At 34.9% G+C, this 18,113-nt stretch overlaps 1 protein-coding gene across 1 annotated transcript; it reads right to left on the reverse strand.

Moving 5' to 3' along the window:
* Nucleotides 1-7,448: 7,448 nt before the first annotated feature.
* Nucleotides 7,449-11,910, reverse strand: LOC143587052 (ultraviolet-B receptor UVR8-like). The gene is made up of 5 exons (XM_077068447.1): nt 11,818-11,910; nt 11,572-11,742; nt 11,435-11,470; nt 10,427-10,530; nt 7,449-8,883 (listed from the first exon to the last, which is right to left on the reverse strand). Exons 1-5 carry the CDS (start codon nt 11,891-11,893, stop codon nt 7,663-7,665), a joined length of 1,608 nt encoding a protein of 535 aa, XP_076924562.1. The 5' UTR covers nt 11,894-11,910; the 3' UTR covers nt 7,449-7,662.
* Between the last annotated feature and the right edge of the window lie 6,203 nt (nt 11,911-18,113).

Genomic DNA, 18,113 nt, shown 5'->3' on the forward strand with positions numbered 1-18,113 from the left:
CTCAAGCTGGAATCATCCATTAATATACTGTAACATTTTGCTACTCTGTTCATTTTTCATTTGTTGACTTCAGAGAGTCAAACTTCATAATTTTCAAATTCATATTTGATGTGGAGTTAGACTGTTCCTGATCTTGGATTTGGTAATGCTTTAGCACTTATAATTTAGTAAAAACATGTTTATCAAACTTCCTTACACATTAACAATTCTTATCTTGGTAATGCTTTATTTATTTTAGTTTCAAAACACGCGCACCCGCATGATGGAGGATATTTTTGAGGAATTCGTTATTGATATCGATTCTTTTAGTGTATCTTGTGCGCAACTGCTCATTTATTTATATTAAGGTTGACAAAGATTAATCGGAGACCAAGGGTAGTTTGGGCATTTACAGAAAGATTATTGCTCGGTTCAAATTTGTGGATTGACCACGAGTGGCAAAATTTGGAATTTTTGAGAAATAATGAAAGTTGAGCAGAAAAAGTCAAACTGCCCTAAACAGAGACGAATTTAAACGGTTTCTCACATTCGTTAGAGCTAATTTTCTGATATGAGGTTATACCTTATACCTTATTTTTGTCCATTGCTGATGGTATCGCTCAATCACCATGGGGCTCTAACTTCATTATAAAATTGGGTGATAACTCATTATGCGTTCTATTAAACATAAAGTTTATGTTTAAAGTTATTTGAACATCAATCAAAAACCTAATATCTGTTTTCGCCTAATTAGTTCAATGAACAAATGAAATTTGAGAAAAGAAAACACATAGTTCATGTTAGTTATCCATTTATAGTATACTCATACAAAACAGTTAAAGAGTAAAAGATGAAGTTAAAAGTATACATTTAACTCAACACTGAAAAGTCAAACTTATGTTCATGTTATGCTAATGTCATAAAGTTTATGACTTTGCAGGTTGTATATGTTGTAATTGCTGCAGATGGACATGCTGAGTATCCTGTTATTATTACTTAATCAAGAGCATGGAATGATAGTTGAAGAAACGTGGATCGGCTCACTGGTAGACGATCAACTTTCCTCGGGTATGAGTATGCTATTTCACCGATGGTTCTCCGGAGTATGAATTCTTCCACCTACAAAACGAGCAGCACCGTGAACTTATCCCTCAGAAAGGGACAGAGGGGTCATCTTTGGGGTAACCCTCCGGTGTGAGAATAAGAGATTGTAGGAGAAGATAATAATCTGAGAGTGAGTAAGGATTTAGAATGTATTTTCTTGCTTACCTCCCCTTGTGGAGGTGGTGTGGTATTTATAGTGCTAGGGTTTCCAATGATTGGGCTCCGATCCCATTAGGGCCTTTTTGGCCTCCTCCTATTGCTTAGCGCCACGTGTCCTTAGGACACCTGGTGCTTTTTCATTGATTATTCTCTGACCAAGGTATTTCACCTGACCCATGTGTAATCACGTGGTAGCACATGGGTTTTGCTGAGTTGTCCACCTTTCATTGGCAGCTGTCAATATCAGCATATTCTTTATTCCTTAAAGGATACCTTCTGGAAGGTTGTTTGACGAGCACAATCAGGGTTGTCCTTATCCTGATTTGGATAAGGACGAGGTTGATTATGTGCATGTGTGATATGCGCCTATCCTGAGGATGCGCGAGGTCTTCTCTTTATTCTCACGCGCAGATGTTTCATGCGCAGATGTGATACGCGCAAGCATATGTAATATGCGTGAGCATATGTGATATGCGCCACGCGCAGATGCGCCACGCGCAGATGTGATATGCGTGAGCATATATGATGCGTGAGCACGCGCAGATGCGCCACGCGCAGATGTGATATGCGTGAGCATATATGGTGCGTGAGCATGTGATACGCGTGAGCATATGTGATGCGTGAGCATATGTGATATGCGCCATGCGCATAGGTTTTGGCTTTGTGCCTTCATGATATCTTGATTTCAAGCCTCTTGTCTATATCTTGTGGGTTGACCCGCCCCGCTCGATGTTAAGGCGGGTACATACCTCTTCAATAGTCTTGGTATCACGGTCACTCTTGGAACTGTTGCATATGTTACAACCGGAGATGACCCTTTATTTATCTATTTATGAATTAATAAATAATTAACAAATAATTGTCTTTTGTTAGTTATCAAATTATGTCAACTGTATAAGGTTTTGGTCTCACAATAACAATACAAAAGATACAACTTTATTGGTTTTTAGATTGCATAAATAAAACTGTAGAGCTTAATTTGAATTTTGGCTTTGGTTTACATGGGTTGTTTCAAATCAGAGGTAGCATTTTTCTTACATTTTATTCTTAATCTACTCTTTTCTATCATTAATATGTATTTTATAATGCATTTCTAGAGGCATACGATGGTAGACTTCAAGTTTGGTGTGGTTAAATTGTTTATTATTATTATTATTATTATTATTATTATTTAAAAATAAAATAAACAGTGAGTTTTGTCTCTTTCTAAATTTTTTTATAAACATGCTCATTTAGGTTTTTTCATTTGAGTATCATTTAATATTTTGTTAAGTATATATATCATTTTGTTATCGCGGAACAATAATATAAAAAAATTTTAAAAATTTAATCATATGATAATAAAAACATTATAAAAGGTTAGTTTAAATATATGATCGGAAAACTTTCGTTAATAAAATTCAAAAAACTAAACTTTAACTCCAACTAAAAAACATAGCATATTTTATACATTAGTGTAACCTTTAATTTTAATACATACACAAATCATACATGAAAAATATAACTTCATACAAGCGTAAATACAACAAAATAAACTTAACTTTAACTCTAACTAACGTAACATTTAATTTTGATACCGAAACACAACATAAAAGAAAAGTATATAAATCAAAATAATTTAAAAAAACTGTAGTAACCCGCGTAACATGCGAGCTAAAAGCTAGTGTATATATATATATATATATGGGTGGGATCTAGAGAAAACTTTTCTTAAAGAGAGAACTAGAGAACTAGTAAAAAATTATTTTTAACTATTTTTAAAAAAATTATTTTGTGATTTTTTTTCTTTCCTCATTCTAATAAGATGATATTGATACTAAAACCGGCCGATAGGCGAAAGAGAATAAACTAGTTCTGATCTGAGTAGGCTCATAACATAATAGGGAATACCCACTGTAGTGCATATGTGCACTAATACCTGTTGCATATATACAATAGTGTTTTATTGTATATAATACAACACAATTGCATTATCCAATACACACTATTGAATATATGCACATACGACACTAATATTGTATGCAAAACACATTATCGCATATATGTAATACAACACTAACGCACATATGCACTATATCGATTTTTTTAATTTATGTATATAATATAACACTATTGCAAATAAACAATACAAACAACTATATATATGCTATTCAACACTATTTCAAATATCAAAATGCACACTATTGCACATATGCATTATAAAAAAAGTCGGTGTATTGCATATATGCATTACTCGTTAATTTTTTTATTTTTTTTTATTTTTGTGGTGAGTAATAACAACATATAAGAAGGATGAAAGAAAAAAAAATTTAAAAATATTTTTTTTAATTAAATTAAAAATACTTCATTATTAGTTCTCTAGTTCTATTCATAAAATGGAGTTCTCTTATGATCCTCTCTCTCTCTCTCTCTCTCTCTCTATATATATATATATATATATATATATATATATATATATAATTCATATACATATAAAAAAATTATAACCAAAAATAATAATAATAATAACAAACTTTAATGTTTATCTATGTTTTATACATTGCTTTTAAAATATGTATGATTTATTTTTTATCAATAGAGACATCAATGAAGCTTGGTTGATTGGTTAATGGGTAATTATTAAAGCTTCTATCTCCAAAAGACCCAAATTCGAATCCCTGCATGCACATTTCATTTTGGATTTAATGAAAAAATGGGTTTTATCGGTTTCGGGTCAACCGGTCCAACCAGCCCGATCCGACCGCTCACCCGCAAAACCGGCCGGGTTTTTCGAAAACGGGCAAAACACACTGACCCGACCCGGTATAGGGACCGGGTCCCGGTCGGACCTGTCCGACCAGCTGGGCCGGACGGGGTTTCAAATCACTAGGCATGACACATTTTATTGGCATTCAATCCATTCAACTTTCAAGCAACCATGACTGTGATAGATGGAGCCCCGAAGACCGTTTTCTAGATCCAAGTAGGTACGGATGTGTGTTTTACTACTATCATTATTAATAATAATGTATTATTATTGCCTTGTGTATGTTTTTACATCATATATGAGAGTAATGTTACTAATAATTTATAGTTTCATATATTTATTCTGGTGATTAGAGGTGCAAACGAGTAGAGTCGAGCCAAGCTTGAGCTCAAGTAGGCTTGAGCTTGGCTCATTTAAAATACTCGAGTTTGGTTTGTGAGTAATTTTTCAAGCTAGATCCGGACTTGGCTTTACTTTCTTTGTTATGTTCTAATTATATTTTAAATCTCGAGCTCAGATTTTGAGAGTTGCATTTTAGTTGATTAATAAAGGCAGAATGTTTGAGTTGTTGATTTATAAAGGAAGTCAAAATTGCTTAGAAGATTAGAATTCAATTTGAATTTAAATTTGATGCGGGGATCTGTGGTTAAGAATGGTGTCATAGCTGCTTGGAAGATTGGGTCTAAAGTTGTTCCGAAGACAAAGGATTGGGCTTGGTATATTATGGCTACTACTATAGGAAATTAGGAATTGATATGCATATTAAAGTTGAGGCTACTACTTACTGGATCAATTTGTCTTTGTTTTTAGTATATGTTTTTGTTAAATTATTTTATTATCATTGTTGTTTTTTTAGGAATGTGGTTTTGTAGTTAAATTAAAATTGGGTTCCGTCTATTTTCTTGGATTGCTATATCGGGTACCAAGTGACCATGTTGTATTGGTGATGTAACGAACTGTAAAGTACCAATGTATAATATATCACCAAAAGAAGATTGATAAACTAATAAAAAAACAAGTATCGTGTTGTGACTTGTCGTCACCCGCCGCATCTTGCGGGTATCCTACTAGTGTGTGTTATAGGGGATGGTTCAAGAGAAAAATGATATGATCCAATGACTATGATTTATTCTTAGTCTTCTTAGAAAACTACTTATTTTTAGGATAACCATCCCCTATATATATATATATATATATGTATATGTGTGTAATGCAATGCAAGGTGACCCTCAATATGGTCCAACAACTCGATGTTATAAAATATAAAAAATAAATTATGTAGTTAATCCCACCTAGTTAGTTAATGGAAAGTCAAAAGTCCTGTAGTTGTCTTGCCTTGCGGACAACCGAATACAAACATTAACGAGGCAACCGGTTACTTATCCCCTTAACTTATTATTCCACCACATTCCGTTCACGTCTCATCCAAGTATCTCTACATCAACTACATTAATATTATTACCCAACACCCCATCCCACCCCAAACACACATAATATTATACACAAACAAGTTAAACCAATTAATGGATCCTTCTCATCCCTCCGCCTCCAACTCATCCTCATCTCCACCACCGCCGCCACCACCCCCTGCAAACTACCCACCCGAACCCCTCACCGAACGAGTCCTCCTTTCACTTGAACACCGCCTCCGCCTCCTACACCGCTCCAACTCCGATTTCTTCATCTTGGGAGCAACCGGACCGCACCACCCCATGCAAACACATTCTCTTTCTCTACATCCGCGTGCTCTCCGTCTCCTTAGACGACCCATGTCTATGGCGCACCACCCTCCACCTCCTCTCTGCACCGGTGTCCCTTGAAACCATTGCTGGCGTGACCATCCGGCAACGGTTTCAAGAAATGTACCAGCACCGTGCTGCAACCCACCCTGGGGGCAAGGTGCCGCTGGTGCCGGCTGAGGAGGGGGCCGTGTGCCCAGTTTGTCTGGAGGATATGGGGAGGGAGGGTAGGAAGCTGGTGGCCTGTGCCACGTGTAAGAATCCGATCCATGAAGAGTGTTTGTTGGCGTGGAAGTGGAGTAGTAGGAGAAGGTCAACAAGCTGCGTGATATGCAGAGCAAGGTGGAGAGATCGAGCTGAACAAGAAAGGTATATTAACCTCTCGGCGTATGTTAGCCAAGATGAAGAAGAAAATATGATGCATGATCAGCATGGGGGTACTCAAGATTGTGTGGGGTGAATTTAATTTAAGTAGAGGTAGCTTTAGTTTGTTCATTTGATTATTTCATTGGAAGTACGTAGTATTACTGATTTCTTTTAATTGTAAATTTCAACATTCTTTGTTTGTTATTAAGACTAGAGTCCAAAAACTATACATGAGTGATCAAACAATGTATAAAATTGGACATGAGCTTTTGATAGGGTCTGAGGAGGCTAAGGTGTAGACAGCCGCTCTATTCCGTAGGTACAGAGAGACTGTTTCCGGTAAGACACCCCCCCCGGGACTCGATAGTGTTTTGCATCAAGCCTTGGACATAAGGTACATGACCATTGGGACACCGACTGGTTAGTGCATGCACCTTTGTCTTTCGGCCATCATCGCCATCACATGATGTCTGATTAACCTTCCGCCACTTTTAACGTAATTTTCACGAAATTAGTAACATAACGTCAAAATTAGTGCAAATGCACTTTTGCTCCCTCGAGGGCCCACCCAAATACGTGAACAACCAAAAGGAAATAGTGACCGGGTGATTTTGTTTTATAAATATAAATAAAAGTAAATTATGAAACTTAAAAACAAATATAAAGGAATTTGAACTAGTAACTTATTTCAACCTGATTGTATCTAAAGATTATAAAGGAAAAAAGACAAGCTAAATAACAAGGAAAAGGTTGGCAACAAAAATAAATACAACAAAACAAAGGAAGAAGAAACAATTTTAGGAAAGAAAACGGGTGCATATGAGCCCTGCTTCCAACCCTTTTATTATTCACGACGACTGAAAAGACCGGGATAAAGTCTTGTTTGAAATCTTAATACAACCGTTAGTGGATCACAGACGACAAGTCTATTGCAAAAGACAATGACCATTACCGACACCAACCCTCGTTGTCCCTTGCTATTCCATCGTTGATTATCGAGGGATTAACAACGTAATCTTTTAAATTTATATTTTTTCTTGAAAGAGATTTATCCGTGGTTTCCTCACAAACTGACTGAGGGATTACCGACAAGTGTTACACAATGTATCTTTTGTGGTTTAAATTGTTAGACCATAGTTATTTTATCTTGAAATTCAATTTTCAAGTAATGAACCATCGTCGGACGGATTGTGTTTGCTAAGTTCAAGACAAAACCCGCCTTTGCTACAAGGATCTACCAAGACGAGATCTAGATCGTAAATCGTTGCAGCGGCTGAGGAGTTGGTCTGGTCACACTTCGTACCATCTGATCTACTATGGATCTGTGGACACCCGTTATAATGAGTCTGAGGCCGAAGCCTCAAAATCACCCTCTGACGCTCAAGTAAAGCATGAGTGATAAATAAAGCTTAAGGGAAGCATTAATTTATTTAACCATCATTAGAGCTTACAGTTTAAATTTATAATACAAGGATTGGCATTCAAAACATAAACTTCAGAAATATATAACTTTTAACTAGTTTTTACCCAAAAAAAAAAGGAAAAAGAAAAAAAGACACCTAAAAAACTTCATGTTTTAGTACTGCTACCTGCTGATGATTCAAGATACTCTTTAAGCATTTCCTTAACCCTTAGCTTCAACATCTTATCTTCCACACCCGCAAGCATGTTTCGATAAAACATCTGCAAACGTACGAGCTTCCTACGATCACACGATTCCAACATATTCTCCCACTCCTTTGTAATATCAAATGTTCCATGTGGGTCCCGTAACGAGACGGGTATATCTCTATCTCCTTCAAAAGGCCTTCCAAATATAGAACCATGAAGAATACTTGCATAATTCTCCATTACCGAAAGCTTTGACCGAACAAAAGTCAACTCTTCCATTACACCAGATAACTTCTCCATATCTGTAACATTTTCAGCATCCTTTTCCATAATCTTACCAACAGTCTCTGAAACTGCTTCGTTTGGTGGGGGCCACAAAACGGCCTTTGGCTTGAAAAAGTCAACATCTTGACCGTTTCCAAGGACCCCACTTCTTCCTCTTCCCCAAGACCAGAGCTTGTATCCACTGTCTGCAAGCACAACAGTATGCGCTGCACCACAAGCTACCTGAACCGGTTGCTTGAAATTTGGGCCATTGATGAGACGAGGCGAAAGCGCATCTCCACTGTCCGTTTCTACAAAACTGGCCTCGGGGCATAGCCCAAGTCCATTTTCCATCCCCCATGACCAAACATGTCCAGATGAAGAAACAACACTCGTGTGGAGCAAACCACAGTCGATAGAAACTAAAACCAAATTTCCGGGCAGCCCAGTGACCATTTCTGGGCAGGGTGAATCTTTAGTTGTCCCCAGACCTAGCTGCCCGTTACTACCACGACCAAAACTATAGCAAACACTTTGACTCTCAGTCTTTGTTGTATAAGCAAGTACACAAGTATGTGAGGCCCCACAAGATACTTCATAAGGTTCCAACGTGTTAAACGTCTCGATTATTTGAGGGTTTGCTCTCGTTTCAGTGTCTCCGAGACCCAGCTGCCCGTGATCGTTGTTGCCCCAACTATAGCATGCAAGATTGCTACCATTATTGACTATTGTTACAATGTGGCCACCGCCACACGCCGCCTTGACCACAGTATAATTATTGAAATTAATGGATATTGGAATGGTAGGTGTAGATTCCATTTCAATTGAGGTTCCTTGTAAAGTTCCCCACATCCAAAGATGCCCGAGGTCATCAATTGCTAGTGAAACCATACCTCCAGCTTTCACCAAAGAAATCTGGGCTTAAAATTGCACGCGTGTTTTGAAAGTGAGTAACGAGAATCACATAATTGGTCATAATGATACATTTAGGGGTACAAACGAGCCGAGTTGTTCGCGAGCTACTCGAGATCGGTTTGTGAAAAAGCTTGATTGAGCCGAGCTTAATCAAGTCCGAGCCTAAAAGTAAGATCGTTTAATAAACGAGCCCGAGCCCGAGCTTCACTTATCGAGCTCGAGCTGGCTCGCGAGCCTAAACGAGCTTGTCATTTATATAATTTTCTAATATATATGTAATAATTATTAATTAATATATATAATGTTATGGAGAAAATAACTAAATACAACTAAATAATATATATTATTTTATACATAAAATTATAATTGAAAAAAATATATAAAAATTAATTAATAAATAGTAAATGAGCCGAGCTCGGGTTGAAAATCTACTCACGAGCCAAGCTCAAGCTTTGAAAATAGAGCTCGAAATGAGCCAAGCTCGAGTGCCATCTAAGTTAAACGACCCGAGCTCGAGTCTAGTCGAGCACGGGCTCGTTTGCACCCCTAGAAACATTGCATAATGCAGAGGATGGTGTTTGGGTCTAGACGTCTAGTTATGTTACTTGAAGATGTGATGATCACTTTGTTGTTAAGTGTTTGGAAAATTATAATTATTCCAGGAAAAATGAGTTATCTTTTGTTTTATAATTAGTTTTGTTGCAACTAGTATGAAACTGATTAATTTACACTCTAGATACTTATTCTTAAGTAAAAGTAGGTTACTAAATATTTGAAAACCATTATGAAACCATTTTATTCACTGGTGAATACATCTGTAGGTACCGATAATCCAACAAATAATTGTAGTCATGGGTAAATAAAGTGGTTCTTGAAATCATCCCTATATATGTATGTATGTAATATATAGATAATAAGAACATAATAGCCAAGTGGTGAATTTGATATCAAAGACAAAACAATTAACAAAAAATAATTTTTGTTTAACTCCAAAATGTTTATTAATCACGAAAACTGACTCAAAATTGATTACAACCCTTACCATAGCTCGGTATACACAATCTAACCTAAAAGTGTTGAACTACAACTAGGATTACTAGATTACTTAAGACTCCAAATAATATCGAATTAATTAAATAGGATAATTAGCCAACTTGTTAATTTGCTATTACCCAAGCTCAACAATATATTCGTGTGCCCAAAGTTTCGATATCATTGCTTGTGGCCCACGATTCGGTCAACTGTCGACAAGGTTGCAAAAGTCGCTAGGCGGACCCTAGGCAGCCGACTGGTGAGTTAAGAGTACTCGGAGTAAGCATAAAGTACTATACTGGGAGAGTATTCAGACATGGTAAATATAAAGAAAATTAAATTTTGGATATTATAGAATCATGGCCCGAATTTGACCGCATCCGTGCAGACCAACTTGAAGAAAGTCTCCAAGGTAGGGGTCAGAGGACCGACTAGTCGACCTTGGAATCCGACTTTTACAACACTGACTATAGATGCTCAAAGAATAAGCGAAGTTTACGTACGTTCGTACCTTAAGTGGGTTTTCATTGTTGGTTGCTGATGCATCGGTAATTAGCGGCATCTTCACTAGACACGGAATAAAAGAGTTATCTCCTTCAACTCCAAGTTGACCATCTTATCTTAGAGTCAAGCATGCCAAATGTAAAATTAACACCACAAAGACCTCAATTAGTATTCATGGCTATAAACGAACTTGATAAGACCTTGTTCCTGTTTGTTAAGCTTTAATTGGACAAAAGAACGGTTCACGAACATAAACAAACGAACACAGACAATGTATTATTTGATTTGGCTAACCGAGAACGGTCATTGTCAACGATTCGGTCCGTCTACCAAGTTTGTGTTGGTGTTTTATTTAGCATCCGTATTCATATGTTAACTTTACTTATAAACTAAACATGTGATACTAGAATATATTTTTGCTTTATGGTTAATAGTTTTATATCTAGATGATAAGACTAGAAAACACATTAAAAACTATTAATAATCATAAATGAACAACCATAAACACTACGCAGTTAATGTGGAAAAATATTGGATTTCGGTCAAGGACAAATATTTTAGATATCGTTTATCGTGGTGGGATATTGGTAATTCTAATATCATGTAGAATTTTTATATATAGCAATTTAACACTAACAACTCACAGTAACTCTCCTACCATTAGCAACGTAGCCTTTTGCAACTTGCAAAACACTAACAATTGTAGGCACAAGTAGGAATGGATTAAGACATAAAACACTAACATTAGACACTAAAAATTGACAATTAAGACTTTAATAAGTGATTCTGGTGATATATCGGTCAAATATTGGGCAATATCGCCGATATTAGCGGTACCGAAATTTTGACCAATATTTTAACCGATATTTCACATGGGGACCGATATATCAGCAATATTGACTGCATAGCATAAACAAACATTAATGAACATAAACGGGAATAGACGAACACAATTGAATGAATTCGTTCAATTACTAAACAGTTAAACGAACATCAAGCAAGAGTGGAAGGATACAAGTATTGTAGCCCCAGCTCCAAACAGAACCATCATCTGAGATGATAACGATAACGATAACGATAATAATAGTAATAATAATATTGGAAAAAAGAAATCAAATTAAAGCTTGCAGTAGTAAAAAGGGTAAATATTACCAGCAAGAGCTAGACTGTGATAAGCACCAGCGGATATTCCAATAATTTTGATATTATTATTATTATTATTATTATTAAATTGGATTTTGATAGGGAAATGTTGATCAATCTCGGAAGCATTGCCGAGCCTGCCAAGTGTTCCTCTGCCCCATGAATAAACCTTACCATCAGCTTCATACACACAATAATAATCCACAAATCAGTCCATGTATGTAGTAGATAAGATTAAGAATCAATTATTACTACCTGTGAGTGCGAGAGTGTGAGCTTCTCCGGTGGCAATTGCGATTACTTTGCGAGATAGATTCTCCTCGGTATCCATAGCTGCTTCACTTTCGGACTCTCTTGGTTTGTTTGGATAATAAATCTAAAAATCATGAGTAGCTTTTAATTTATAAATGAAGGTGAATTTGTGGGTACGAGTCCTACTAAAACCCCGATAATTTTTAAACGCGTTATAATATATCATTTATTTGTAAAAACTCTTTTATAATCAAACAATAATTTTCACGGGTCACGAGTCTCACCAAACCCGGATAACCTTTAAACGAGTTATAACATCTCATTTATTTGTAAAATAACCCCTTAGTCATTAATAAGAATAATTTTTACGGGTTATGGGTTTTACCAAACTCTAATAACCCTCAAATGGGTTATAAGATCTCTTTTATTGATAAACATTTTCATCATCAAACCCTAATTTAATTTATCTATTTTACATGTTCTCCGTTGATGGTCTATCATCTCCATCGTCGGTTAACTTCCGATACTACTCATCATTGTCAACTACATCAACACCCCTTTTTTCATTAGACAAATATTTGTGTTCATGTTTGTACATTTAAAATAATCAACATGCTCGTGTTCGTTTATATTTGTTCGTTAAAAATCTAAAAAACCTAAACATCTCAACTGATAAAACCCAAATGTTATAAAAATATAATAACAAACTAATGTATATGTGTTAAATTAAAACAGAACTACGTTCAAAAATAAAATAAATCATCATAAAATAGCAAAACGATTAAAAACAAAACTTTAAATAAACTCTCATAACACGGGAGGACCAAACTAGTAAATAAATAAATAGGGAAACTTACAAATAAATTAAATTTATGTGATAACTACGTAATAGTGAATTAAATTTATAATTGACTATGTTGTATATAGGTTTGATCAAATATAAATTAAACTAGTTTTATCTTCCGTATTACGCGTGAGGGGTGTTTTACATTACTCGTTTTTATTATTTATTATTTATATATACTTTTTTGGGTTTAATTTTATTTATTGTAATAAAATTTATAATATACTTAGAGTTTGATGATAAAAAGATTTCACAAATAACTAAGATGTTATAACCCGGTTTAAAAGTGGGTTTGGTAAGACTCAAGATCCGCTTATTTTTTACTATAAAATTGTTTCTTAATTATAAATAATACTTTTTAAAAAAAAAATCATATAATAACTTTTTGTATATCCTATTTTATAGGATTATCACATCAATTATTTGGTGAGAATAATTTTTAATTTAATGAGATGTTATAACCCGTTTAAGGAATATCTGGGTTTGGTAAGACCCATACCTGTGAATTCAGGTCAAATGCATGAGAAGACTACATTTAAAAATCAAGCAAATCTGATGACTCCAAAAAAAAGAGGAGCAACCACATCGTGACACGTATGATTTTTATGTTTTCGTTTATATATATATTATAGATTAACGTGTTACATGTAAGAATCAAGTAGTGTAATTGTATATAAATCATGATGTAGTTACAACATAATGTAATTATACTAAGATATAATTACATAATTACACCACTTGATTCTCATAATTAACACATTAATTTAATTTGCACGTTAACTTTTTCTAATAAATAAATTATGTTTGGCTAATAGAACTAATTAAGACAGATGGGGCACTCTTCTAGCTCAACGCCTCAACCCGAACACTTTTATTAATTTATATTAAGTAAACAAATTCAATAGAAATAAAGGCATTCTCAACGGATCCTTTATATTATTGTGAGTGAGTTCTTCATATTATATATAATAGTTGTAAGTGGTTGTGAGTGGAAAAAATATTTTGTTTATGAGTAAATTTGGAGAAACATTGTTCACCCTCTATTACTTTTTAACCTTTTTTATAAGTGATTGTGAGTGAAAGCAAGAAAACGTAATGATAAAGTATAAAAAATATTATTTAATTGAAAATGAGAGGGAAAATATAATGTTTTTTTAGTATAATTATAAAATTAGATGGAGATGTTGCTATGTATTTTTATAAGATAGAAACAGTTACAATATTTAAAATATAAACTGTTAGGATTCACTAATTCATTGGTTAAGGATAAATGACCATTTGTAAGTATCGAAGAAAAATAAAGGTGAAAAAAAGATCGGCATCAAAGTTTACATGCATAACGATTACTCTCATCATCAGATATATGATGATAATTAACATTATATATCTGGTCCCATTCTTCACACATTGTCACATCACAATCTATAGTAAAAATACCGGGGCATGAGCTGATTGCCCACAACTCTTAAGGTACTATCATGAAATTATAAAGCGAACGTTACCTAATTAATTTATTTATTATCAAACAAAATTTAAATACAACAAATATAAAGAAAATTACAAAACCAACTATTCTTGTATGGTTGTATAGGTTTATTATCCTAAAAGCATCTCTACGTGAGCTTCAGATCGATAAGAAATCCAATCTATAACATGCAAATGCGTACAAAATATATATTTGTCAAGAACACATGTTGAGTGATTAGATCACCAGTTTTAACACAAACAAAATGTGACACTCGTCAATTTCAGGTTAACTCCGTTAACCCAAACTCCGTTAATTCAAACTCAATCCATGGTACGTTGGCCCATTCCGAATAACTGAATGTATCGGCCCGGTAGCGTACCGATTGGATTTACCAGCAGAACTTAGTGGCGTACAAAATGTTTTTCATGTATCTAACTTGAAGAAATGCTTTTCACGAAACACTACCAGTCCCTTTAGGCGAGTTGCAAGTTGATGAACAGTTACGTTTCGTCGAAGAACCGGTCGAAGTCATGGATTTGGAGACCAAAACGCTCAAGCACAGCAAGATTCCTATCGTTAAAGTTCGTTGGAACTCGAGACGTGGACCAGAGTTCACGTGGGAACGCGAAGATCAAATGATGAAAAAGTATCCTCACCTTTTCAAAGGGTTGACCAAGCACCGAAAACCGCAAAAACCGACAAACCGTCAGAAAACACCGGAGGTATGAATTAAATTTCGGGACGAAATTTCTTTCAACAGAGGGATGATGTGACAAACTGAAAATTTTTTCTCTTTTTCAGACAGCCATTGTGACATGACACGAATTTTCGGGACGAAAATTCTTTCAACATGGGAATGATGTGATACTCGTCAATTTCAGGTTAAATCCGTTAACCCAAACTCCGTTATTCAAGCTCAAACGAACTATGTCATTCCAGTTAACGCATTTCTCATTGCATTTAATAAGAGTTTAAATGACACATGATAATCAGTACACAAATAGTCTCTCGGAGTTTCACCGAATTACACACGAGTCGACTCAAACCGTTGGTGAACAAACAATAAATATTATAAACAAGTACTTGGTATAAATACGTGTTACGTTTATATGTAATTTGGTGCTTGCAAGTATAACATCATATTATGGATGAAATAGACTAGTTTGTGCTAGAATTAAACTAAATTGAAGTTGAGGGTGCAAGCTGTAACATGTGATATAATTAATTAATATATAAACAAACTAATCAATAAACCATAACCCTCTCCCTCTTGCGACGGCAGCCCCCCCCTTCCTTGTTCGGCCGAAACACACAACACACACACACATGCAATCATCCTTGCAAGCTTGTTGAAGGTTTAAGATGCTAACTAGGTAAACTAAACACTATATCTAACCTATTCTATCAATTTTTGGCATCATTAAACATATTAATCATAAACCCTAGATGTTAAATTTGTTGATTATTGATGAGTTAGGGTTGCATGCATGGTTAATTGTTCATAGATTGGTAGTTTGTTAGAGTTTTGGTGAAAACTGATGCTAGACAGAATCATAAATGCATGTTAAAACGGCTGTAACTTGATGTTAATTATATGTTTTGAAGTGATTATTGATTCTATGATGTATTAGGTCGAGTCTAGTTTCTAAAGAGTCTGAGTTTGTAATTTTTGGACGTGTGGAAGTCAATTTTTATTAATTTACAAATCTGTTGCGCAAGTTTGATTCGGGAAGCCTTCTTATAGGCTGTTTTGTAAATGGTATATCTCACAAATGGCAAGACCAATTGAGTTGATTCTACTTCTGTAAGTTAATAATTTGATGTGGAATCTAACCCAATTGGCCTTGAATTAATTGGATTAACCATGTGACGGGAATAGTAAATAAAGTTTTGTTACGCATGATAATGACTGTTGTGTACTTACTATATTGTTTTGATTCTTGTGATAAAACCGTATGTAATAAAAATATAATAAAAATATTTTTAGAAATCTAACTCACATGTGCTTCTGTTATAAATTTTGGTGATGTTATATACATGTTATGATTAGTTAAATAGAGTAATCTTGATGTGCTAAATTCTGTCTCGGTAACTTAGCTGCCGAATTCTTGAATTAAACATGAAAAGTGATTGTTTGATCGATATTTGCAATATGTTTGACATATTTGCCCTTGTGGTAGATGTTTTACTGATAATGTATCATAGTAACAGTTAGCACTATACTTAATCACACCCGTATTTTATCACCAACGTGTTTGCCGAGTCGCACTTGTTTCACCAACGTAACCTCTCATGCATAGTTTTCATGCGTCGAGTCTAGTGACTCACTCATAGTTCAAAACACTTAGAAATCTCATTTTTGTTTTTATAGAACTAGTGAGGATTTCCTTTGACGCACGATTTTCTCGTATTTTTGATAACCTCGCAAACAGTGAGTTTCACGGCCCCTTTTACTCTTTAATGCTTTTATTAGGGGGAGATAACATACCCCAACGCTTTAGATTTTGTTTACTCTTTATATATCACTTGTAAGGCTAAGTGGCAACAAACCAACTAAGTCCTTCTGAACAATCAAACCGGTTAATATTGGATAATAGCGAGTCAGTGTTTAGTAGTACCACTGGGTTTGACAAACCCCACCCAACTCTAAACTTGACTGTAGGTCGAGTGGGTGTAATTTTGGCTAACACATTACCATGGTCGTGGTTGACATGGTGGCAAGGCAATCGTATAAACAGTCAGCTTCTGTGTTAAACACTTAGTAATACATGCTTGATAGGTTAGCTACCTATTGATATATATTGACATAACACTATCTGGTAACGCTGAAACGCAACGCTTAATTTACTTAAACATGTGAACTCACCAACCCTGTGTTGACACTTTTAGTATGTTTATCTCAGGTAGCTGAGGTGGACGAGCGGTATAGGACATGCATTCACTGAACTCTTATGCTTTAAACTTCTTTTAAATTTTGTCATGATAACTGTTGCTTTAAGTCGTCCTGTGTGACACAACTATTTACTTTACAGTTTACGCTTCCGCATCTTTACTTAAGACTTGATGTCTTGGTTGTTTTTAAAACTTTAATTATGGTGTTTGATATAACTAATGATTCCGATCCTGTTAGTTCACACCCTCTGACGGTAAAACTCCGTTAGTGGAATTCGAGGGTGTGACACAAAAATGGTAATATATAATGATATAAATGAATGAATAAAAATAGGCAAAACTGTTATATGTGAGTATAAACAATGGAATCATTAAGCAAGTAATGAGTGTAGGTGAAACCATTGCCAATGCGATCGGGCTCCGGCCATTACGACGGTCGTATGATTATACTATAATGAGATTATGTTGGACCTCTTCGAATGCGATTTTTTTTGGGTAAAGGGTTTTACCCGGTTAAATTCATTCCACACAACCAACAAAGAACAAGTAATATGACAAAGTGCCATACCTCTTCGAATGCGATTCAAGTAAGCAAGTAAGCAAATAGCAAGTAACAGGCAGTCATTCAATTGAGACACAACACAAAGATCACAGTTTGCGTTTGGGAATTAATAAGATAAATAATTTGATAAATGGTACGCAAGTGTCCCCAAAACATATGATAACAAGTAAAATAGGGGAGTAGTTACTCACCTGATCAGATGAACGAAATACAAATGATGATGATGATGATGATGATGATGATTATGATGATGATGATGACGATGGGAAAGATGAACCCGTCGGGATAAACCGTCAATGATTTTTAGTTAAATAATATTAATATGAATTAATTAATAATGAGTAAATTATAATGAATAATGAATTTAGGATTTTGAGGTGATGCGTTATGAATAAGGAGTGTAAATGTATACTTAACGTGTTTATTAGTATTATAACCTTTTATTTTAAAACAATTTATATTGTAACATCCCGTTTCTCGTTCGGCTAATAAAATAATAATATTAATCGTTATGAGTTGGACTTGTGTTGGGT

The sequence above is a fragment of the Bidens hawaiensis genome, unplaced genomic scaffold (assembly GCF_021521415.1).
Source record: "Bidens hawaiensis isolate Kalapana, Puna unplaced genomic scaffold, B.hawaiensis_p1.1 tig00035106_1, whole genome shotgun sequence".
Classification (NCBI taxonomy): Eukaryota; Viridiplantae; Streptophyta; class Magnoliopsida; order Asterales; family Asteraceae; genus Bidens; species Bidens hawaiensis.